We start from the raw sequence: 24,955 nt of genomic DNA, 5'->3' as shown, positions 1-24,955 counted from the left end.
TTTAAAAGGCTGTGCAGATTTACATATGTAAAATAACTAACAGATACATACATACTGTAAAGGTGTATTTTTTCATGGAAAAACACTTGGAGCTAGCTTGTTTCAGAAGTGAGCATCCAAAGGACTATAGTTTGCTAATTACCACGAAGTGGTAGGTATTTTGAAATCTGATACAAGATGGTATCAGATGTGGGTAGATGTGGCATAGATTGGCTCAGAGCTCACAGGGTGAACTGAGGTAGCTGATAGATGCTTGATGTCTTTGCACCAATAAGCTGTGCATGGCCTCAGGACTTGTCTCAACTGCCCATTTCTGTATTCACTTAGTTTTCTGGCAGAAGCAAACACAAGGTTTGAAGAGATTAAAACATCCCCTAATAGATTAATTCTAGTGGAGCAAATGTGAATATTGAAAATGAGCATTACTACAGAGTTTGCTGTTCCCTGCCTAACAGCATTGTAGAGACCATGCATGATCTTTGTGTGAGCTCTTCTGTCTAAGCTTGGCCCTCTGTGCATAGCACCTGAGGCACCTTCATGATTTTGCTATTTTAGTTGTCACTGCCAATGTGTGATAAGGCATTTCTTTCCACCCCTCCCCCCCCAGTTTTAGAAAGGAGGCCCCCCCCTTTGTTGTTTTGAGACAAGGTTTTTCTGTGTAGCCCTGGCTGTCCTGGAACTCATTCTGTAGACCAGGCTCTGGCCTCAAACTTTTTTCCCCCCCGAGACAGGGTTTCTCTGTATTGTTTGGAGGTTGTCCTGGAACTCGCTCTGTAGACCAGGCTGGCCTCGAACTCAGAGATCCGCCTGCCTCTGCCTCTGCCTCTGCCTCCCAAGTGCTGGGATTAAAGGCGTGTGCCACCAACGCCCAACTAGGCCTCAAACTTTTAAGAGACCTGCCTGCTTTTACCTCCTGAGTGCTGGGATCAAAGGCAGTTGTGGCCTGCCCACTCAAGCCTTCCTTTTAAGTAAGGTACCTCCTTTTCTCCCTGAAGCTATGTGTTGCTAAAAAACTGTAACTTTATCTTAACAGGCCGGGCGTTGGTGGCGCACGCCTTTAATCCCAGCACTCGGGAGGCAGAGGCAGGCGGATCTCTGTGAGTTCGAGGCCAGCCTGGTCTACAGAGTGAGTTCCAGGACAGCCTCCAAAGCCACAAAGAAACCCTGTCTCGAAAAACAAAAAACAAAAAAACAAAACAAAAAAAAAACTTTATCTTAACAGATGTTCGAAGTCCTTTGTGACTCCCCAGTAGCCAAAGCTAACACAGTTGTATGTTAGATCTGTCAATTCTTCTCTTAAGGGACTAGATTACAATAAGGCAGAGATCCACCTGCCTCTGCCTCCCGAGTGCTGGGACTAAAGGCATGCATCACCAATGCCTGGCCTTTTTTTTTTTCAATTTTAAGTACTGCTTTTTATTTTTTCCTTTATGTGCATTCTGGTTTTGCCTGCATTCATGTATATGTTGAGGGTGTTGTATCCCTTGGAGTTGGAGTTACAGACAGTTGTGAGCTGCCATGTGGGTGCGGATCCTCTTAACCACTGAGCCATCTCTCCAGCCCCTACTTGTGTATGTACTAAATACATATGGGTGTTTTGTTTGTATGTACCTATACACCAAAAGAGGGCATCTGATTCCATGGGACTACAGTTATAGACAGTTGTGAGCCACCGTATGAGTGCTGGGAATTGAACTCAGGACCTCTGGAAGAGTAGCCAGTGCTCTTAACTGCAGAGCCTCCAGCCTCCTTTTCCTCCTCTTCCTACATCACCTTCTCTTTATTCCTTCTTTCATCTTCGTTTGACTCTTCAAATAACATAATTTAATGCCAAAAAAGAAAGGAAGACCTGGTGAAGTCTGGCGTGCTTTATGATACATGAGCAGGACTGTAGTGCCAGAAAGCCCGTGGTAGCTGTCACCTCAGTTCTGCTGCTAATAAGATTGAATCTGTAGTTTTTCAGTTTTGAGCTCCTAACCTACAGAGACAAAAAAAACAAAAAACAAAAAAACCTCCCTAAGGCCATCATTCATCATTCTACAAAAGTGTTGGTACAAATTTCCCATGGATCTTTCTATACTATCCTGGGACTATACACTTGTTGCTTTAAAAATGTGAAGATTTGCCCATCATAGTGGTGCACATCTAGTTCCAGGGCTAGGGAGGCAAAGGCAGATGGATCTCTGTGTTGAAGTCAGTCTGGTCTAAATATTAAGTACTAGGTCAGCTCCATAGTGAGACTGTCTCCGAAAATATGTTTATTTTAAGGTGCATTTTGTTTTATGTAATGATAATAACATTTTTATAAGACATACTTAGAAAAATTAGAAGATGTATTTCAGTTCTTCTAAAAGTATGGGAACTTTGCGTGGGCCTCAGAGAATTAAGGAGAGAGACTTGAAGCTTTCATATAAGGAACAGCTAAAAGAATAAAGATGTTTGGTTGAAATAAGCAGGGTGGGAGAGGAGAAACTCTAACACCTTATAGAGCTAGACTTAATTATGAAGTTAAAAGGAGGTATAGTTTAGCTCATTTCCTAAAATTATTTTGCTAAATGCTGGCATCAGGCATGAGCTGTGGTCACTTCCAACAGATTTAAGGTTTTTTTTAGATTTTTTAAGGTTTCTTTAGATTAAGGGATACTGTAAAATACTTGACTTGTTAAATCTTACTTTAGTGGGACTTTTCTTTTGGGGGGCAAGGTTTCACTATGTGACTGTAGCTGTGGCTGGCCTGGAACTCAGGGAGACCTGCCTTCCTCTGTCTCTTGAGTGCTGAGATTAAAGGCATGTACCTCCATACTTAGCCTAAATTTTCCCACCTCCACCCCTGAGACAGAGTTTCTCTGTGTGGGTGTCCTGGAACTTGCAAAACAGATTGACTTTGTATTCACAGAGATTTGCCTGCCTCTGCCTCCCAAGTGCTGGAATGAAAGGCATGAGCTAACATGCCCGGCTTTTAAGACTTATTTTGGTTATATATGCAGGAGTGCTTTGCCTGAATATATATATAAGTACATGTAGTGCCAGTAGAGGCCAGAAGAGGAACTTCAAATCCTCAGAAACTGGGTTGTGCTAGGAACTGAACTTACATCTTGTGTTGGAACAGAAAGTATCTTAACCACTGAGCCATCTTTCCAGCCCACATTGTGGGTTTTGATGTCCTGTTTTCAAGGCACCATACTGCTCTTTGGTTCAGTCCGTGGCATAAAAGTTGGCTACCCTTTGTAAGTCATTCTTCTTACTACCTTTTTATAGCCAAGTTGAGATTTCCCTGATTTTGAATGGCACTTTCATGCTGAGTCTTGTTGGTGTCCTGTGGAGGATGTTGATTGATGATTTTGTTCAGCAGGTCAGTTAGGCTCAAACTGCATGTCCTAACTCTAATAGGGTGCAATTCTAATGTCAGTTCCTTTTTGAAAACCCTCGTATTTCGGCTTGGGTCTACCTTTCATATGCCCCTCTTTGCCTCATGGCCGTACTTTTCTTCCAGCTCAAATTCTTTAATGTGAATAGGATTAGATCCAGGCATGCAGAGTGTAGGGGTGAGCCCACAAATTCTTTGTATGGTTGCTTTTCCCAGTTCTCTTGTTATGTTTTTTTCTGAGTGGTTGGTGCTTCCTCTGGGTAGAAAGCTTGGCCTTTAATTACTCTATGGTGTACTTTTGAGAATATGCTTTTGGCCAGAGGTTAATTCTTTTTTGTTGTTGTTATCAAAGAAGTAGCTTTTGATTTCTCTTTTTTAAAATGATTTTATTCTCATATTATGTATACAGTGTTCTGTCTGCATGTATCTCTGCAGGCCAGAAGAGGGTGCCAGATCTCATTACAGATGGTTATGAGCCATCATGTGGTTGCTGGGAATTGAACTCAGGACCTCTGGAAGACCAGCTAGTATTCTTAACCACTGAGCCATCTCTCCAGCCCCAGCTTTTGATTTCTGATATTTCCCTTTTCATTTCACTGGCTGAATTCTGAATTGCCTTTATTATTTTGTTGTGTTTGGTCTATAACTTAACTGTGTAGACAAGACTGGCCTCAAACTCAGAGATCCAACCATTTTTGCCACCTGAGTGCTTGGGACTAAAGGCATGCAACTGCTACACTTAGCTCTCTGAGTTTAATTTGCTTTTATTTTTCTAATTTCTTAAGGTATGAATTAATTAAAACTTTTGGTAATAGACTTTTCCCCCTCCCTGATTGCTCTTATAATTTTTTGAGACAGTGTTTCTCTGTAGTTCTGATTGTTCTGGAACTCACTATAGACCAAACTCACTTAGAGATAAGGATTAAAGGCATGTGCTACCACACCCAGTGTTTTTACAGTTTTTTTTTGTTTTGTTTTTACTTTCCAGTGGTCGGATTGCAGTAGAACATTTGTTTGCTTTCTGTTTTTCTTTTCTCTCTTTTTTTTGGGTGGGGGGGCAGAGTTTCATGTAGCCTACACTGGCCTCAGACTCTGTCAGCTAGGATTATAAACATGTATTACCATGCCTGGTTTCAGTATTTTTTCATTCATTTTTGGTCTTTATTTTCTCTGGTACATGTGTTATACTTGATATTGTTGTTGGAACTCTATTTTTCATTTACTTTGAACTATTTACGCATCCATTTAGATTCTGTGACCGTGGCTTCAAGTTTTTGTAGTGTTTCTATAATCACAATGGCTTTAACATCACTGTGATGTCTGGTAACATTTTTAGTTGCTGTAAGTAACCTTATTTTTGGTAGCTTCCATTCTAGGATTTCCATTTTCTATTGAAGTTTTTTTTTTTAAGATTTATTTATTTATTATGAACACCACACCCTGCCCCCATGTACGTCTACACACCAGCAGAGGGCACCAGATCTCATTACAGATGGTTGTGAGCCATCATGTGGTTGCTGGGAATTGAACTCATGACCTCTGGAAGAGCAGTCAGTGCTCTTAACCTCTGAGCCATCTCTCCATCCCCTCTATTGAAGTTTTTAAGTCTTTGCTGTCTCCATCATTATTTCTGAGTGTGAAATTTGTTACTCCTGTAGGCTATGGGTCACTTTTCTGTGTTCTTCTATTTCTAGTAGTACTGTCTTCTCTTCATAATTTAAGATGTGAAAGACAGACAGTTGAATGTGTGGATCCTGTTGCATTTATTAATAGCATTTTGTTTTGGCAGGCAGTTCTTTTTGGGGAGAGGGAGTGTGCATTATTTTGCTTTTCATGATTGTCTTTTTTTTTTTTAATTTTATTTTCTCCCAGACAGGGTTTCTTGGTAGTCAGGTGGGCTTTGTAGGCTTGTACTGCTTTGTAGTTGTCCTTTCCCTGGCCTAAGTGTGGCATGGAACTGCAAAGATTCCTAAGGAAGTTTCTAAAGCTTATATCTGTCGACTTCTGTGCTGCCCTTCCCTAGACAGTCTAGCTGTTCAGCAGTTTCTCACTCTATAACTGCTCAGATTGTGACACTGCTGAACATTTTTTTTCCACCCCTAATCTGCAATCAGGAAAATGCCTTTAGGCAGAAAAGGGGATTTACCTCACTCCTGAGATCACAGTCCTTTGCTGTTTTTTTTTTTTTTTTGTTCAACAGCTGCTAACAGATATTTTCAAATTTGCTGTACACTTTTATGCTTGGCATATGTCTAAGCTGATGGCAGCTATCTTATACATTTGGAGGCACCTATCTCAAGAGTGTTGTATGGGTGCCAGAGATGAGGCTTTATTATCTACTAGAGTAGTTCATTCTGGCTCTTTCCCATTTTCTGAGGAGGCAGGCCACTGTCTCTCTGTCTCTGTTTCTCTTTCTCTCTTCTCTCTCTCTCTCTCTTTCTCTCTTCTCTCTCTCTCTCTCTCTCTCCCTCTCTCCCTCTCTCTCTCTCTCTCTCTCTCTCTCTCTCTCTCTCTCTCTCTCTCTCTCTCTCTCTCTCTCTCTCTCTCTCTCTCTCCCTCTCTCTCTCTCTCTCTCTCCCTCTCTCTCTCTCTCTCCCTCTCCTTCCCTTACTCCCCAACCTTCTTTCTTTCAATAAACTTTCCACATAAGTTATGTCTAGAAAAAGAGTAGTTTATTCTTGCTTTATTGTGCCTTTTTTTCTCTCTCTAGCACAGGTTTTGTTTGGGGTGAGTGGGCAAGGTTTCACTGTGTCACAGCCATAGCTGTCTTGGAACTTGGTTTGTAGACCAGGCTGAGTGAGAACTCACAGAGATCTACCTGCCTCTGTCTTCTGTTGCCACCACCTCCCACTGGCTCTCAGTCTTTTACTAGCATACTAACGAGAGTGAGGTGGTCTCTGTTCTATTTGATTTGCATTTTCCTTTTCTTTTTTTCTTTCTTGTTTTGGTTCTTCAAGACAGGGTTTCTCTGTATTGTTTTGGAGCCTATCCTGAAACTTGCTCTGTAGACTAGCCTGGCCTGGACCTCACAGAGATCTGCCTGCCTCTGCCTCCCGAGTGCTGGGATTAAAGGTGTTCACCACTAACTCCTGGCTTGTTCACTGTATTTTCATAGTAGACTCTTTTGGTTGTGTGTTTATGTCAGAAAAATAGTATTGTATTCTCAAAGGAATACTAGAGAGCAAAACCTAGTGCATTGTCTGTGAGCTGACAGGCTTAGTTGTGTGAGCTGCACTTCCAATCTAGAGGGGAGGAACTCTGCCTTATTATAATCTAGTCCCTCTTGAATATTGCAAATACTTCTACTGAAACAACATTTCGATTAAGTAAAAATTCCAGCCAACCACCATATTTCACTGTAGAGACATATGAAACATGGAAAATTAGAACATAAGACTACAATTACTTATTCTACAGTAGTGTACTCTTTGAGAGTAAGGTGGAATCCCAAATAATTCAGAAGAACGATTGTAAGACTAGACAGTAGCCGGGTGGTGTTGGCGCACACCTTTAATCCCAGCTCTTGAGAGGCATTCGGACCTTTGTGAGTTCAAGACTGGTCTGGTCTACAAGAGCTAGTTCCAGGACAGCCTCTAAAGCCACAGAGAAAACCTCTCTTGAGACAAAACAAAACAAGAAAAAAACTAGACAGTAAAATCAAAGAGTACACAGATTTCTGAATGAATTCAAAAAGAGCAGAAGCAGACAGATAAGGATAACACAGTATAAAAGTGGAATTTAACAGAGAAATACTTAAAAAAAGTAGGAATTTTGGAAGTGAAAAAGTAAATTGAGTAAAAAATTCTAGAAAGCCTCATATATAGAGTAAATAAATTAAGACTATGAGGACATGCCCAGGAGTGGTGGCGCTCACTTTTAATCCCAGCACTCAGGTAGATCTGATTTTGAAGTTTCCATAGTAAGTTCCAGGATAGCTAGGGCTACACAGAAAAACCTTTTCCAGGAAAAAAGAAAAGCAAAACAAAAGAATATGATGACTTGAAGACACGGAAAATTCATTAGTTCAGACAGTGCACAGATAAAATAGAGTATGGGTGTGGGGCACCATCTAGGCACTGTGGGCATAGATGAGAGAAGTTCAAGTTAAAAGACAGAACACATACTCAGTAAAATCACTACACAAAATTAATAAAATCCAGGGGAGGAGGTGACTATCTAGATGAGTTACCCGAACAGAAAGGACCTGAAAAGAGCTTCCTTACATTATGTTCTGAGTGTTGAAAGCTAGCCTGGCGGTGGTGACTCATGCCTTTGATCCTAGCATTCAGGAGGGAGAAGCCAGTCTGGTCTATAGAGCGAGTTTCAGGGCAGCCAGAGCTACACAGAGAAACCTGTCTCAAAAAACCAGGGGGAGGGGGAATAATTAAATAAAGAAGCTTGGAAGCTGCAAGCGACTAGCTAAAGGCAAATCCATCAGAATATCAGTGTGTTTCACAACAGAAGCTCTGAAAATATAGAGGGCACAAACCAATATATTTCAAGGTCTGAAACAGAGTAACTGCTGATGTTGCAAAGCCAGCCTTCATAATTGGTGATAAACACAAACTAAAGGAATTTACTTAAGACCACTTTTAGTAGCAACACAGAAACTATTTAAAGGACCCTAAACATTGGAGAGAAACAAGAAGAGTAAGTAAAGCACTGCTAGAAGGTAAGTAAGTAGGCATACGATTAGGAGACTATCAGACAGTACACATGCAACAATGGCAGGTACTAACACAGCTCTGAGTGCTAATGGTTACCGTACTTAAAGGCACACGAGAAAACCAGGTTATGAGACAGAATCAATCTGTTTGTTGTCTAGGAAAAAGTTTACCGAGGAGGAGAAACACACTGTCTTAGTGTAAAAAGATAGAAAAAGATACTTTGGGGGTGGGGTGGGGTTTCAAGTCAGTTTCTCAGACCTCAGACTCACAGAGCTCTGTTTACCGCTGTCTCCTGGTTGCTAGAATTAAAGGTGTGGGCCATCGCCAGCCTGCTGGAAAAAGGAACTAGAAATCAAGCAGGTGTAGCAGTGTTTATTTCTGACAAAATAGAGTTGGAATCAAAATCCTTTTCCTGTGACTTTTTTTCTTTCTCTCTCCTGCCCCCTTTCCAACTTTGTTTTCCTCTCCCTCACCCTTCTGTCTATGATAACCAATATGCTGAGGCGCAGGTTCTTTTTACTAGTTCTTTTGCATGCATATATTTAGTCAATTAAGCTTAAAAGACTGCCATAGCTAGAAAAGTATAATTTTAAAATATAATTCGTTTCTTTTTCATTTTTTTGTTGTTGGTTTTTTGATAGAATCTCTATTGATAGAGTCTCTCTCTATCAGGCTGGCCTCAAACTCAGAACATCCTGAGTGTGGGCACTAAAGGCATTCTCCCTTTGCCTAGTCTGTACCTTTTAAATCATATTTTCACTTTTCCTATGACTCAGTTACTAGATTTTTAAAAATGAGCTCATGATTTTTCAAATCTAAATCTTTCACTTTGTCTTGCTTTAATGTTTGTACTTACGCCTTTCAGCTTTTGGAGATTGAGCGTTGGGTGTATGAGGCAAGTGCTCTGTCGCTCATTACATCCTCACCCCCTTTGGTGACTGTTTAGTTGGACGTAGAAGAATCTGAAAATGGCATTCTGTTTAATAGCATAAAAACTTCATAATGAAGTTGGAAAGTTTCTGCATTTATTGATAAACTGACATACTTTCTTTTTTTTTGACAGAGATGTTATGAACATAAACAATATAGAAATGGATTGAAGTTCTGTAAACAAATCCTTTCCAATCCCAAATTTGCAGAGCATGGAGGTAAGGACATACTATGCACCATTAATTAGCTTTGGTATTATTGAATAACTGGCTTCCCTTATTTTGCTTTGTTATTCAGCTATCTTTATTTTCCAGAATAAACCTTTAACGCCCCGCTGAGAATGACAGTTTTATCATTCCTTCTCCTCATGTATTATGTTTCCCTGTGCTTGAAGTTTTACTTATGCTGCAGTTTGGAGGTGAAAGCAATGAGAATAAAAATACTTAACTTGGCCGGGCGTTGGTGGCGCACGCCTTTAATCCCAGCACTCGGGAGGCAGAGGCAGGCGGATCTCTGTGAGTTCGAGACCAGCCTGGACTACCAAGCGAGTTCCAGGACAGCCTCCAAAGCCACAGAGAAACCCTGTCTTGAAAACCCAAAAACAACAACAACAACAACAACAAAAAACCAAACAAACAAACAAAAAAAAAACCAAAAACTTGATTTCCTTTCTTGTTGAAAACCCATCTTCAGTTGTTATCTGGATAGTAGGTTCTTTTCCATTTCTGAAGTACGCGTTCTGGTAAAGGAACTTCTAAGTTAATCATGGTAGTTTCATTATCAGAAAGTGTCATAACTCCTAATTTTAGAGTAGTTTTCCATCTTTTTCTAAAACATTTTAGGAAGAAAGAATATCTTCCTTGTATTTTAACAGTCTGAAATTAAATTGATAATCAAGTACCACATACTTACTGGAGAAATTTTTAACAGATAACATCTTAGGACTTTATTTTGTTAGTTTGTGAGAACTGCCATCTTCTTCTAAGTCCAAGGGTTACCTGTGCACACAACATCTGGGCCCATACATATCTTTATTCTTCCTGTAGTTTTAAATGTTTTTCTTTTTTGGTTTTTCGAGACAGGGTTTCTCTGGGTAGCCCTGGTTGTTCTGGAGTTTGCTTTGTAAACCAGGCTGGTCTTGAACTCAAAGAGACCCACATCCTTCTATTAGGATTGAAGACTTGTGCCGCCACCACCATTCATCTTTAGTTCTAAAATTTGATTTTAAAAATTAGGCAAGTCAAAATATTTTTATTTTAACTCATAGGATTTTACATTACAAAAATCATGATTACTTATTTGAATAGCTACTATTTCTCACAATACTCTTTATTTTAAAATAATCTACTTTTAAAGTTTAGTTTTACTTTATGTGCGTTGGTGTTTTGCCTGTGTGTATGTGTTTGAGAGTGTCGTAGCCCTGGGACTGGAGTTACAGATAGGTGTGAACTCAATGTGGGTGCTCTTAGCCATTGAATCATCTCTCCAGACTTACCCTATCCACTCTTAAACTGGTGTTTGGAAATGGTGAGCTTCTGACATCTTTAACTGTGTGTTTCATCATAGTAATCAAAAATAAATTTCTGAAAATCAGAAATGCAGGGGATATGTAGATGACTAAAGAACATGAGGGTCTGAATTTGAATTCCTCTAAACCGCAAGAAAAGCCAGACAAGGCAGAGTGCACCCTTGTAACCCCAGCATACTTACAGGGAGAGAAGAAGCAGGGACAGGAGAATCTCAAGAAGCTGGGAAGCCAACTATTTTGGTACACAGCTGCAAATAACAATGAGGCTTTGCCTCAAATGGGATGGAAAGTAAGGACAGAAATCCAAGGTTTTTTGACCCCAGCATGTTCTGGTATGTTCAAGTGCCTGCACATACAAATACACAAGTCATAAACACACTCAAGATCAGAACTGTAGATAATTTATATGTATCTTAATGAAGAATTGATTTAGTTGTAATATAGCTTAGGTTCATAGAAATGGCTCAGCAGTTTAAGAGCACTGACTGCTCTTCCAGAGAACCCAGGTTCAAATCCCAGCACCCACATGGCAGCTCACAACTGTCTGTAACTTCAAGATCTGACATCCTCACACAGACATGTAGACAAAACACAGATGCACATAAAATATTAAAATTAAATAAATTTAAAAATTAAGTCTGTCTTCAATATAGTGTTTTCTCTTTTAAAGGAATAGGCATATAGTCAAGCTCATGAATTTCCCTCACAATGCCAATAGAGTGATTATTACTAGATAGTTTGCCTAGTCAGATGTTGGTGCATTTTGTGTGTGTGTGTGTTTTTTTTTTTTTAAAGATAGGGTTTCTCTATGTATCCTTGACTGTTCTGGAACTTGCTTAGTGGACCAGGCTAGTCTCAAACTCACAGAGATCTGCCTGCCTCTGCCTCTCAAGTGATGGGATTGGATTAAGGAGTAGTATGCCACCAGCTGGGCGGTGGTGGCGCACGCCTTTAATCCCAGCACTTGGGAGGCAGAAGCAGGCGGATCTCTGTGAGTTCGAGACCAAGCCTGGTCTACCGAGCGAGTTCCAGGACAGGCTCCTAAGCAATACAGAGAAACCCTGTCTGGAAAAACAAAAAACAAAAAACAAAAAACAAAAAAAAAAAAAAAGGAGTATGCCACCACGGCCTGGTGCATTTTGCGATTTTTATTTTGTTGAGACAGGGTTTCACTATGTTGTCCTGGTCAACCTACAATTTTGTATGTAGGTCAGGCTGGACTCAAAATTATAAGAGTTATGTCTGTTACTGCTTACAAGATAAATGCTACCATGCTTGCTTAGGTTTTATCTCACATTACTCATTTAAAAAACAAAACAAAATCTATGAGAATCTGCAAGAACAGAATCTAGAAGTTGTTGCTTACTTGACTTGTTGGTTTTTGAAAATATTTTAATTCAGTACAAACCTTATTAATCCGAAATGTTTTTACTCTTTGCTTTTGAGTTTATAGTTATTTCTTATTGATTACTTTCTTCTGTATATTTTTCTTTGTTATTAAACCAGAAACCCTGGCTATGAAAGGATTAACGTTGAACTGTCTGGGAAAAAAGGAAGAAGCTTATGAATTGGTTCGAAGAGGTTTGAGAAATGACTTGAAGAGTCATGTGTGTATCCTTTTGAAATGTCTTTAAGGTTAAGTGGACTGTTCCCTCCTAGCATGAGGGGAAGTACTTTTTTTCTTAAACTGAAAGCAGCAACTGTCATCATTAAGGGAACCTTCCCCCCCACCCCCATGTACCCACTGCATTTTAACAATACATGTTAGATAAACTGTAATCTATGGAAGTTCTTCTCACTTTGGGAGGGGATATTGTTATGACTTGAGTATTTATATTCCTCTAAATTCACACGTTGAAGCCTGGTCACCAGAGTGATGGTATTAGGAGGTAGGGTTGTCTGAAAAGTGATTAGGGTGTGGGGATAGAACCTTCAGAAATAAACTTGTATAACAGGCCACATGAGGATACAGAGTTATGCCATCTGTGAAGGAGAGAGACAGACTCACTAGGTAATGGATCTGTAGAAGTAGCATGAGCAGCATATTCTTTCGTTTATAAATTACCCAGTTTAAGTAAAGTGTTTTGTTATGACAGACTAAATGGCCCAAGGCAGATTCATGCTGATTTCATTCATGTGTGATCATAAGTTTAGAGAAGCCACACTATAAATCATTCATTCATTCATTCATTCATTCATTCATTCATTCATTCATGTTCTATCTGCATGTGTGCCTGCATGCCAGAAGAGGGCGCCAGATCTCATTATAAATGGTTGTGAACCCAGGTCCTCTGGCAGAACAACCAGTGCTCTTAATCCCTGAGCCATCTCTCCAGCCCCTATTATAAGGAATATTAAAGAATCATATCCTATATTGAGTAAGACCAGAGCCTGTGAAGTACAGGTTTTGCATGTAATGAACTTCATTTACATTGGAAGCCTTACTCAGACTTTTTCTGTTATCTTAGGACTCATTTTCCTCATTTGTGAAATGGGGATATTCATACTCTACTGGTTGTAGTGACTTAATGTTGAAATACGTTAACAAAATTTGTTTTGTTAAGCGATTGATAAGGGCTGTATTTGAGTATGAGGGAAAACATAAAACAAAACTTCTTTGGTAGTTTTCACTCTCTAACAAGGATACCTGTAACTGTTTTGTGGCTAGCATAATTTAAGAGCTGAGTCATTTAGCACATTTTCAAGTGTTTAGCCTTAGGACAGTACAGGTGAAGCCAATAGTCTGGTAAACATAAGTTCTAGATACTATATAGAACTTTTTGGTTTTTCGAGACAAGGTTTCTCTGTGACTTTGGAGGCTGAACTCACAGAGATCCACCTGCCTCTGCCTTCCGAGTGCTGGGATCAAAGGCGTATGCCACCACCGCCTGGACTATATAGAACATTTTGAGTATATATCAAATATGGCTTGTTCAAAGAAGTACCACTCATTGTGCAAAGCAGAAGTGTGTTAAGAGCGATCAGAGGGCTGGTTGTGGTGGCACAAACCAGTAGGATTTGCTGAAGGAGGCAGAGACAGGAGGATTACGAGTTAGAGGCCAGCCTGGGCTACACATTTTAGCCGGATGTTGGTGGTGCACTCCTTTAATCCCAGCACTCGGGAGGTAGAGGCCTGTGGATCTCTGTGAGTTTGAGACCAGCCTGGTCTACAGAGTGAGTTCCAGGACAGCCTCCAAAACAATACAGAGAAACCCTGTCTCAAAAAACAAGAGTGATCTGAGGACTAGATCAGAGGGCTCAACAGTGTAATTGTAGAAACCCTCCTACTTTGAATGTTGATATATCAGCATTCTGCTCTGGATTTACTTGCCCATAGTAGATGTAGCTAACTTAAATTATTTTAGATTCATTTTATGAGTGTGAGTCTTTTGCCTGCATATAATCATTTATGCCATGTGCCTCCCTGGTGCTCTTGGAGGCCAGAGAGGTTGTCAGATCCTCTGGAACTGGAGTTACTGATGGATGAGCCGCTGCGTAAGCGCTGAGGATGAACCTGGGTCCACTGCAAGATCACCAAGTGCTCCGAATCACTGAGCTGCCTCCCTAGTCCTTGAAGATGATAGGCTGTTGAGGAGAAACACTATCTTGGTTTTCATCTTTTGGGTTTAAAAAAAAAAAGGCCAAAGGGGCAGTAGGGTTGGCTCTCTTTTAATGCTAAAGATTACTCCTTACATTTATATTTACCAAAGGGGCAGTAGGATTGGCTCTCTTGTAATGCTAAAGATTATTCCTTACATTTACATTTACCAAAGGGGCAGTAGGATTGGCTCTCTTGTAATGCTAAAGGTTATTCCTTCCAGTTACTTGATGTTTGTTTTGTGTTAGCCAGTGAGCGCTTTCATGAATGTTATTTCAGTTACCATTGCTTTGTAGGTATTTTTATTTATGTTTTATAAATAGGAATGAAGTAAAGCTAATTTGTTTGAGGTTATAGCATTTAAAGCAGGTTAGATCTAATTGTCTGAGGCTTCAAATGCTGTCTTTTCTGTTCATTAAATTCTCTTTTATCTTTGTATTCTTTCTCAGTGTTCCTGTTTACATTCAGAAATTTGCAAATGTTAGCTTTCTAAGTTTTTAGGAACATTGTTTGGTGTGTACGTGTAAACATTTTTGTTTTGAGACAAGGTTTCACTGTGTATCCCTGATTCAACTTTAAAACTGAGAGAAGTCTGTCTGTTTCTCTGTTTCCTGAGTGCTGAAGGCATCTGCTACGGTACCTGGCTGGGAATAGGCTTGACATACAGGTTATATCCTTAACTAAGTTCCTTTAGGTTGGCATGTTTATGGCCTTCTTCAGAGGTCAGACAAGAAATATGACGAAGCCATTAAGTGTTACCGAAATGCACTGAAATGGGACAAAGACAATCTTCAGATCTTAAGGGATCTTTCCTTACTACAGATTCAAATGCGAGATCTTGAGGGTTATAGGGTAAGTAAAATGCATATGTTTTATTTTACCATAAGAGAAAAATCCTGGTAGAACTTTTAATGTATTCTGGGAAAGAAATTTTTCTTTGCATTGTTTTGAAAGAAATTTACCTGACTGCCCCCTGTAGTGAATATGCCTGTGTTTGGAACAGTTAGGTCTTAAAAACAAATTGTTTTGTTGTGAGATAGAGTAGGAGTACTGGGTAGGTCGTTACTCATTTTGTGAAACGTTAATACTCAGGTAAAATGTTGCTATTAATATTTTGTAACTCTAGTCTTGTCATTTTCTGTAAAGTAAGTTTTTAAGTTTTGTGTTTGTCTCTTCATATTAATACAGTTTAGTAGCTTTTGTTTAATCCTTAAATTAGTCTTGGGTTTATTATTTCCTCTTCAATATTCTATTTCTTCATGTTAGTTCCTGCCATGGTGTTTTCTCTTTTTTTCTTAAATTTTTTAAAAATTTAAATTAGGGGGGCTGGAGAGATGGCTCAGAGGTTAAGAGCACTGACTGCTCTTCCTGAGGTCTTGAGTTCAATTCCCAGCAACCACATGGTGGCTGACAACCATCTACAATTCAATCTGGTGTATATGTAATAAATAAATAATTAGAAACAGGCTTGCTTCACATGTCAATCCAAACTACTTCTCCCTATCCTCCTCCCCTGCCCCCCTTCTGCCCTTCCAGTCCTCCACCCAATCTCCACTCTGTTCCCCAGGGAGGGTGAAGTCCTCCATGGGGGATCTCCAGAGTCCTCCCCCAAGAGTCCAGGCTAAGGGAGCATCCCTCATTGTGGGATGGGCACGCAAAGTCCATTTGTATGCCAGGGATAAATACTGATCTACTACCCAAGGCCCCATAGATTGCCTAGGCCTCCTCACTGACACTCACATATGGGGTCTGGATCAGTCCGATGCTGGCCACACAAAGACACAACTAAGAAAGAGAACTTCAGACCAATATCCCTCATGAACATTGATGCAAAAATACTCAATGAAATACTGACAGATCGCATCTAAGAACACATCAAAACAATCATCTACCATGATCAAGTAGATTTCACTCCCAGGGATTTAATAATGGTTCAACACATGAAAATCCATCAATGTAATCCATCATATAAACAATCTGAAAAAGAAAAACTACATGATATCTCACTAGATGCTGAAAAAGCCTTTGACAAAATCCAACACCCCTTCATGATGAAGGTCTTGGAGAGATCAGGGATAACAGGAACATACCTAAACATAATAAAAGCTATATACAGCAAACCAACAGCCAGCATCAAACTAAATGGACAGAAGCTCAACATGACTTCTGTAAAATCAGGAACAAGACAAGGCTGTCCACTATCTCCGTATCTCTTCAATATTGTACTTGAAGTTCTAGCTAGAACAATAAGACAACAAAAGGAGATCAAGAGGATACAAATTGGAAAGGAAGAGAAACTTTCACTATTTGCAGATGATACAATAGTTTATATATAAGTAAACCAAAAAAACTCTACCAGGGAACTGGTAAATACCTTCAGCAAAGTGGCAGGATACAAGATCAACTCAAGAAAATCAGTAGCCCTACTATATACAGACGATAAAAGGGCTGAGAAAGAAATCAGAGAAACATCACCCTTTACAATCGCCACAAACACATAAAATACCTTGGGATAACGTTAACCAAACAAGTGAAAGACCTGTATTGCAAGAACTTTGAGTCTTTAAAGAAGACACCAGAAAATGGAAATATCACCCATGTTCTTGGATAGTTAATATCAATGTTGTAAAACTGCAAAAGCAGTCCACAGTGTTTTCTTTACATGCCTTAATTAAATGTTTGGGGTGTACTTTCTAAACAGTTTCATTTACTATAAGATTAACACTGGAGGCTTCAAAGTATTTCTTTGTCTCTGTACAGCTACATAATGCTGAATGTTGTGTTACAGAATGCGTGATTGTGAAGCAAATTAATGTGATCTTTTGTTTTCTTTTTCCTTGAGAATTAAATCCAGGGCCTTGTGTGCTAGTCAGTAGATTTGCTTTAACTGTAAACCTAAGTGTAAGGATTTTTTTTTCTGTCCCTTCAAGGAAACAAGATATCAGTTGCTTCAGCTTCGACCTGCACAGAGAGCATCATGGATTGGTTATGCTATTGCTTATCATTTACTAGAAGATTATGAAATGGCAGCAAAAATTTTAGAAGAATTTAGGAAAACACAGCAGGTAATAACAAGCCTGTTTATTGTGTCTGACTTTATGTATAACTGAAAGAAAGAAACTTACATAGTTGAGCCAACACTTTATTTAGAAAATAGCTTCAAACTTGTTCACAATTGAAAGAGTAGTAGAAAAAAAAACTCTATAGGAATTACCTATATTATCTAATGGTAAACCTGTGGTACATGTACTTTAAAAATCTTTGTGCTTAATCTGTGCTTACATTTTCTTCCTTAAAAGATTGCAGACATGTTCTTTTACATACTTCATGCTCCTAAGAATTACTGTAATTGTTATAATTACAGATGGTATCACAGATTATCAACATTAAAACTTATTTATAAGCTTATATTACATGGTGAAAATTATCTTAATTTTTTTCTCTACCAAGTTTGTTTTCAATACCACTGTCTGGTTTTGAAGCATACCTATCGTGTGATCATTTCTCGGATATCTATCTGAATTAATTTTAAAGAGTTTATATTTTCTGGGGCTGCAGAGATGCCTCTGTGGTTAAGAACACTGTCTACTCCCAGAGGACCTGAGTTCAATTCCCAGCACCCATGTGGCAGGTTACAGTTGTCTGTAATTTAAATGTCCAGTTCCAGGGGATCGAACACCAGTGGCAAAACACCAGTGTGCGAACACACACACGAACACAGTTTGTATTTTCTGTTATTAATTATTTTGCTGATCATACATTAATGTTGTTGGAATGTTCCTGACTTTGGATTTGTTTGCCTTTCCTCATTGTTAAACTGCCCTCTTCACAGAAATCCACAGACTAATGATGGTTGCTTCTCAGTTCAGCACATCAACTGGTACATAATTTATCCATTGCATTTTATTACTGTGTTAGGGTTGTATTTGCACCTGTAAACTAGTTTAGTTAACCTAAGACCAAACAGCTCATCTGCATCACATTTTGACACCAGCCTTCAGCATTCACTACCTGGCTCAGCTGTTAAAATGGCAACTTTGAAGTAGGGATTCTCTCACTCCCATTTTTTTTTAGATTTCTTATTTGCATTCTGTCGATAGCAGATTTCCCTTTCCATTTATTGTGTATCAGAACTTTTGGATTATTTTATTCACTTTATTATAAGCCGTTCTTTAAAATTTCATAACCAGATTTAGGAATTTTGAAAGTATTGCTATTAACCAGGTATTATCTTTTTGTTTGGGGGGTGTGCAGATAATTTTCTAATACAAAAATAAAATTCTTATGGTTAATACTCTTTGTGTCTACATGCAGACATCTCCTGATAAAGTGGATTATGAGTATAGTGAGCTCCTTTTATATCAAAATCAAGTTCTTCGGGAAGCGGGTCTCTATAGAGAAGCCTTGGAACATCTTTGTACCTATGAAAAGCAGATTTGTGATAAACTTGCTGTAGAAGAAACCAAAGGTATTTAAAAATATGTGTGTGTGTGTGTGTGTGTGTATATATATATATATATATATATATATATATATATATATATATATATATGTAACTTAATTATAGCCAAGAATTTGCTGAAATTTCATGGTTGCTGGTGACAGTTGCATATAATTCAGCTTCAGTTGTACATTTTGAATAACCTGTGATGTAGCAAAATATACATTAAATGATGAGCATTGTTGATTGAGGAGAAAAGGTCACAAAATTCATTTAATAAAACAACTTTGGTAAAGTGTTTGTTTTGATTTTTTTTTTAAATTGTCTTTAAAGGGGGCTGTGATCCGGCCTCTTCACTGGTCTCAAACCCCTGTGCTCATTGGTTATTATTCTATAGCAGGGAGTAATTGAGACTACAGAATTAAACTAACACCTAGTTTAAGTATCCACTCTGTAAAAGTGTCCCTGTCTTTGAAAATACAGGGCTGGGGCTATATCTCAATTGTGGAGCAGTAGCCTAGCATGTGTGAGCCCTTGAGCTGTAATTTTATAAAACAAGGTTAACTATTTTAGAAATAGCTCATTGGAAAATTAGTGTAAGTACTGTACTGTATTGCAGATTTTATTACCAGTAGTATATATTTATATATTAGTCCTTAGCAACCTATGTAGAGGAAGCTGAATGTAGTGGTTCATTCCTACAGTACTACAGTGAAAGTACTAAAGTAGGGTCAGAAGTTTGAGGCCGGCCTGAATTCTAGAGCAAGATGTTGTCTTAACCCCCAAATGGCCAAGAAACAAATAAGGAAATAACAACAGCAAAAACAAACTAAAAGAATTCCCAGATCTCTCTATGATTTATCTGAGTTTCTTTGAGAAAATGTGAAGACCCTAAGTTCTAGATGAAAAGAAACAACATTTGGGTTCTTTTGTGATAGGAGAGGTGGGTCCTTAAATGTCTCCAGTGCTGCCATTTATTCCTAGGCTGAGCAAAAGAGAGCTTTGTAGCTCCTATTCATTTGTTAGTTGATTGATTTGAGACCAGGTCCTTTTGTGTTTGTGTAGTTTAGCCTTTCCAGGTGTTCTGTTGATGTTCTGGCCAGGCTTATTAAGACACACCTATTGTGTGCATTGTGGGATGTTTTACAGTATTCAGAGATTTTTCTGTAAGGAACATTCTTCCTGCCAGCCTTGTCCTAGAGCCGCAACAATCCCACATAACACACTCTATTAGTTACAATGCTGTTCGCCAATGCCCATGGCTTCTCATTGGCTAGTTCTGTCTTAAGTATTAACCCATAACTACTAATATATATATTTCTATAAGGTTTTATCTTACTGAGGATGCCAGCCTCATGCATCCTCTCTCCTGGAATCACATGGTGACCTTCTACCCTTGGCTACATTTTATGGAATCCTCCTTGGCTTCTAGTACTTGCTTCCATATTGGCCCAAGTGCTTTATTTATCAGCCAACAAGACAAACATATACACAGAAGGACATCCCCCATCATCTCCTCTTTTCTGTCTAAATAAAAAGAAAGATTTTAACTTTAACATAGTCAAATTATGTGTAACAGAACAATTATCAAGTAAGAACTGTAGTTACAATATTTAGTCCATTAGCATTTAGTAAGATTTAAAGAAAGTATTTTATCATCTATCCTATCTGTGTGAGTGTAAAGTCTTATGTAGCTTATCTTTTATCATAACTAAGGAAAACTATAATTATAACTATCTGTCTTCAACTCAGTCAAAGACTACAGAGGGTTATATATATATGTACTAGAATTGAGAATGACAGCTCGATACCTGGACAGTCATCTGTAACATTGAAGCATCCATCTTCAGCCCATAGGCCACGGTGTGTCTGGCAGACTTCTTAGCAAAGCAGGAAATTTTAAACTGTCTGTCTGCATTGGCAGTTTGTCAGGTGTGTGTGTGTGTGTGTGTGTGTGTTTGTGTTTGTTTGTTTTGTCTGGCAGACTGTCCCATCAAGTTCAGCAGTCACTTTCCTGTGGGTCCTGCATGTCCAGTCTATCAAGTAGTAAAGGCAAGAGCAGTTTCTTGCCCAAGTGGCTAATCTTGCCATGTTGAAAGCAAAGTCCATAATGAGTTTCTTCGATGCCCATCTTCCTCTTAGGTGTAATTGGTGTGCCAGGAGTAGTTGTGTCTCACTATCATGAAAAACCATTTAAATACCATATATTCTGTAGGTCTTAGAAAGGTTTTTTAGAAAACCTATCCATTTCAAATACATCTCTGAATATCTAGAAAACCTAACTAACCCAACTATAAGTTGTATTATAGGTGGCTATGTACAATCTGTATTTAATTAATTATGTGTTACTTTTTTTGTTTGTTTGTTTGTTTGTTTTTGGTTTTGGTTTTTTGGTTTTTACGAGACAGGGTTTCTCTGTATTGTTTTGGAGGCTGTCGGTCCAGCCTGGCCTTGAACTCACAGAGATCCGCCTGCCTCTGCCTCCCGAGTGCTGGGACTAAAGGCGTGTACCACCACCGCCCGACTATGCATTACATTTTAAAAGATCAGTATAAACACAATACTGTTTGAACAAGTATAAACAAGAGAAACATATCATGAAATTGACCTTCAATTTGTATCAATAATTGAAAATCCATACCAATACAAAGTATTCATTTCTATATCATATTTCCTTTTTCCCTTTTAGAAAGAGATTTGTGATCATTACCATTTATAATCAACCTTGTATAAATGAAAACAAACATTTATAAACAACATTTGGGAATGTGGGTGCCAGTCTCTCCAAGCTACTTCCTGCTGTTGGGGGTGCTGTCTTGTGAATCCTAAGATGACCCAGAAATCCTGGCTCTAGTGGTCTATAACTACATAATCTCAGCTGTTTTGGGATGTTGGATCACCTTGGCCAATGCTTCAAGGGGTCTTGCTTCATCAAACCATATAAGTCTGGGGAAGGAATCCACAGCTTTTTCTGTGGAAACACAAGCAAAGACTCTTCTCCCAAGTATCCTGTCCTTATATTTAGAAGTCAAAGCATTTTTGACATATATAAGTTAGATTAATTCAGCAGCATTTATAGTCAAGTGTATTTTAGCAGTTGTTGTTCCTTCTGTAGCAATTGAACAACTGAAAGAAAACACAATAACATACAGTATCCGGACTCTGTGTATTTTCCATCTTTTTTATTACTCTATATCTTTTAATTTTACTTTGTCTCTAGCAAAACAGAGCCCACCCGAGAAAAAACACTGCCACCAAGAAGCCATGCTTCTTTCTGTTCTGTTTTTAAAAATCCCTTTTTAAGCTTTTGTTAAGTGGAAATTTGTGTCCCAAATCTGGGCGCCATTAGGTAACAAGTATTCTTCCCGCCAGCCTGGTCCCAGATCCTCATTGACTCCAAATAACACACAGAAGGACTTCCCCCATCATTTGTCCTGTTATAAGAGCAAGCAAATGTTTTTAAATATTGTCAAATGTACTTTGGTTGAGAGCCCAACCATAGGTTGGGGTTCAAAGTCTTATTTTTATAACACCCTGAAGCTCAAGTTATGTCTGCCTTAAGATACTAAATAATAATGACTAGTTTGATAACTCTAAGCACCATAGGGAAGCTGGGACCTCAGGAGAACACTATCCACTGTTAAACATTAATTCAAAATGAGACTGTGATGAGAATTTGTGAGGTTCAGTTTTCCTTGGATATTTTAATTATTGTGTTTTTGTTAAATAGGAGAACTTCTGTTGCAGTTGTGTCGTTTGGAAGATGCTGCTGATGTTTATAGAGGATTACAAGAGAGGAACCCTGAAAATTGGGCCTATTACAAAGGTTTAGAAAAAGCACTGAAACCAGGTAGTGTCACTGTTTTCATCCCCCCCTCTCTCCCTCTCCCCTCGTCCTTTTCTCCCTCTCTCCCTCTTTTAGTTTTTTTAAGACAGCGTTTCTCGGTGTAGCCCTGGTTGTCCTGGAACTTGGTCTATAGAACAGGCCAGACTCAACCTCACAAGAGATCTGTATGCCTCTGCCTCCTAAGTGCTGGGATTAAAGGTGTGCACCACCACAGCCTGGCTTTGCTTTTTTTTTTTTTCTTCATCCTTTTCTTAATGTTTGTTTTATTAACTCCTTGTAAATTGCAGTCAGAAAATAATGGTGAAGATTGTGTAAAATCTAGAGCCAGGCACACATTTAATCAGCATCTAGGAGATAAATTCTAGACCAGCCAGGGCTACATAGTGAGACTATGTCTCAAGAAAACTAATCAAACAAGCAAAAAGAAACCAGAATTGGTTCAAAGTCTAACATGCTAAATTTTGTTAGTTCATGCTTATAAATTATAAGCTCTGTACTTGAGATGAAGTAGGAGAATCTTGAGTTTAAAGTTTGCCTGAGTTGAAAAAATAGATTCAAGGCCAGATTTTACTCATATATAATGGAATGCAAATGCATATGTATGCACATACCACTCCACATCACACTCAAATAATTAAATTTTTTATGTATATGCATGGTTGCCTGTATTTATGTGTGTGCACCATTCACACCACCACCACCACCAGGTTTCTCTGTAGCTTTGGAGCTGGTATTGGAACTCACTCTGTAGACCAGGCTGGCCTCGAACTCACAGAGATTCACCTGCCTCTGCCTCCTGACTGTTGGGTTTAAAGGCATGCACCACTACTGCCCAGCAATGTGTGCTCTGCTTTTAACATGCCTGATACTCATGGTGACCAGAGAAGGCATCAGACCTCCTTGGATTTGGATTACAATTGGTTGTGAGCTGTGTTCGGGATCAAGGCCAGATATTCTGGAAGGGCATCCAGTGCTCTTAACCATAAAGCCATTCTCCAGCCCCATAAATTTTTTTAGTTATAAAAAAGAAAGAAAAGAAAAGAAAAGAAAAAACTGCCAGGAACAGTAACACTTATCTTTAACCCCCGTATTTAGGAAGCAGAGGCTGACAGATCTCTGCAGATTTGAGGATAGGTTGTCTACAATAGTGATTTTTAGACCAGCAAGGATGATGTAGTGAAGCCCTGTCTTCCAAAAAACATACAAACAAACAAACACGTGATTTGAAATAATGTTTTTCTTGAAAAACGATCTTAATGTTTCTCCCTGGCTGGCCTCAGGCCTGCCCCTGCATTCAGAGTACTGATACATTAAAGGCATACATTGTCATACCCAGCCAGAAATAACTTCTGAAAAAAAAATGATAAATGCATAGTAGCTTTGAAATCTTGAAAGGGACATGTCCTTACTGTAATGGGCCTATCTCTGAGGGAAGAAACCAGTAGAATCTCTGGTCAGCTGTAGCAGGCAGGAAAGCCCCTACAGCCTTAGGAATGTTGCCTTGCTCCACATGCAGAGTGGTTTTGTGAGACGATGTGTTAAAATCCCATCTCTTGCTCTCTCCCATAAATGGGATAAAAAAGCAAGAGAAATCACTACATCAGCAACAGCTTTGCATAACCTACACTTATTAAGTAGAAGCTGACACACGGGGAAGAAAACAGGTGAAGTCTTTAAAAAGTACACAGAGGAAGAAAGGTCTAGTAGCATCTAAACTGCAAGCTGGAAAGACTCAGTGTGTACTGTTGAGTACAGGTGATAGAGAACCAGTTGTTGCAAACATCAGCAGAATGTGATTGCACACGCCTTAAATCCCAGACAGCCAGAGCTACACAGAGAAATCCTCTTGAAAAATCAAACCAACAAACACCACACCAGAAAACTTCACCCACATTATCTAGTTTGACTCAATTCCTCTTAAGACTATTATAGTGGGCTATTCCTGGTGTCATTGATACATACAAGAGAACCCTTGCTGTTACTACTTTAACCAGGGACTTACTCTTTCATACGAACGTCATCATCCTGTGTTATATAATGGAGGAATCTAAGATAGAGACAGTTACAGCCACAAAACATAGCTAAGAGGAAACACTAATTAGAAATCTGAGAATGAAAACCCTACTTACCGAAATAAAAATCCTTGAATGTTATATTTACTGCTATTTAATACTTATTTATATACATATATGTGTATGTGGGCGAAAGAATGCTGGTGGATCCAGAAGAGGGCTTTGAATTTCCTGGACCTGGACTTATGGACAGCTCTGAGCTGCCTGGAGTGTGTGCTGGATATCTCAATATGACATCCCAATTTGGAGAATTCTAGATCATACACTATCTCTTTGCTCCTGAAACGAAGATCTGAACAGATGGGTTAAGACAGAGACCATGGGGCTGGAGGGATGGCTCAGAGGTTAAAGAGCAGTGGCTGCTCTTCTAGAGGTCCTGAGTTCAATTCCCAGCAACCACATGGTGGCTCACAACCATCTGTAATGAGATCTGGTGCCCTCTTCTGGCCTGCAGACGTACATGGAGGCAGGATGTTGTATTCATAATAAATCTTTAAAAATTAAA

At 39.0% G+C, this 24,955-nt stretch overlaps 1 protein-coding gene across 1 annotated transcript in view; it reads left to right on the top strand.

Moving 5' to 3' along the window:
* Positions 1 to 24,955, top strand: part of Naa15 (N-alpha-acetyltransferase 15, NatA auxiliary subunit) — a 63,609-nt gene that overhangs the window by 9,947 nt on the left and 28,707 nt on the right. Inside the window, exons 2-7 of the mRNA XM_040754441.1 lie at positions 9,098 to 9,182; positions 11,999 to 12,103; positions 14,785 to 14,942; positions 17,021 to 17,155; positions 18,405 to 18,558; positions 22,262 to 22,381. Of these exons, the coding sequence (XP_040610375.1) occupies positions 9,098 to 9,182; positions 11,999 to 12,103; positions 14,785 to 14,942; positions 17,021 to 17,155; positions 18,405 to 18,558; positions 22,262 to 22,381 (757 nt within the window). The remainder of the gene's footprint in view (positions 1 to 9,097; positions 9,183 to 11,998; positions 12,104 to 14,784; positions 14,943 to 17,020; positions 17,156 to 18,404; positions 18,559 to 22,261; positions 22,382 to 24,955) is intronic.

Source organism: Mesocricetus auratus, unplaced genomic scaffold (assembly GCF_017639785.1).
Source record: "Mesocricetus auratus isolate SY011 unplaced genomic scaffold, BCM_Maur_2.0 Super-Scaffold_100011, whole genome shotgun sequence".
Taxonomy (NCBI): domain Eukaryota; kingdom Metazoa; phylum Chordata; class Mammalia; order Rodentia; family Cricetidae; genus Mesocricetus; species Mesocricetus auratus.
Note: the sequence above shows the minus strand (reverse complement) of the source record. Positions and strands in the feature narration are given on the sequence as shown.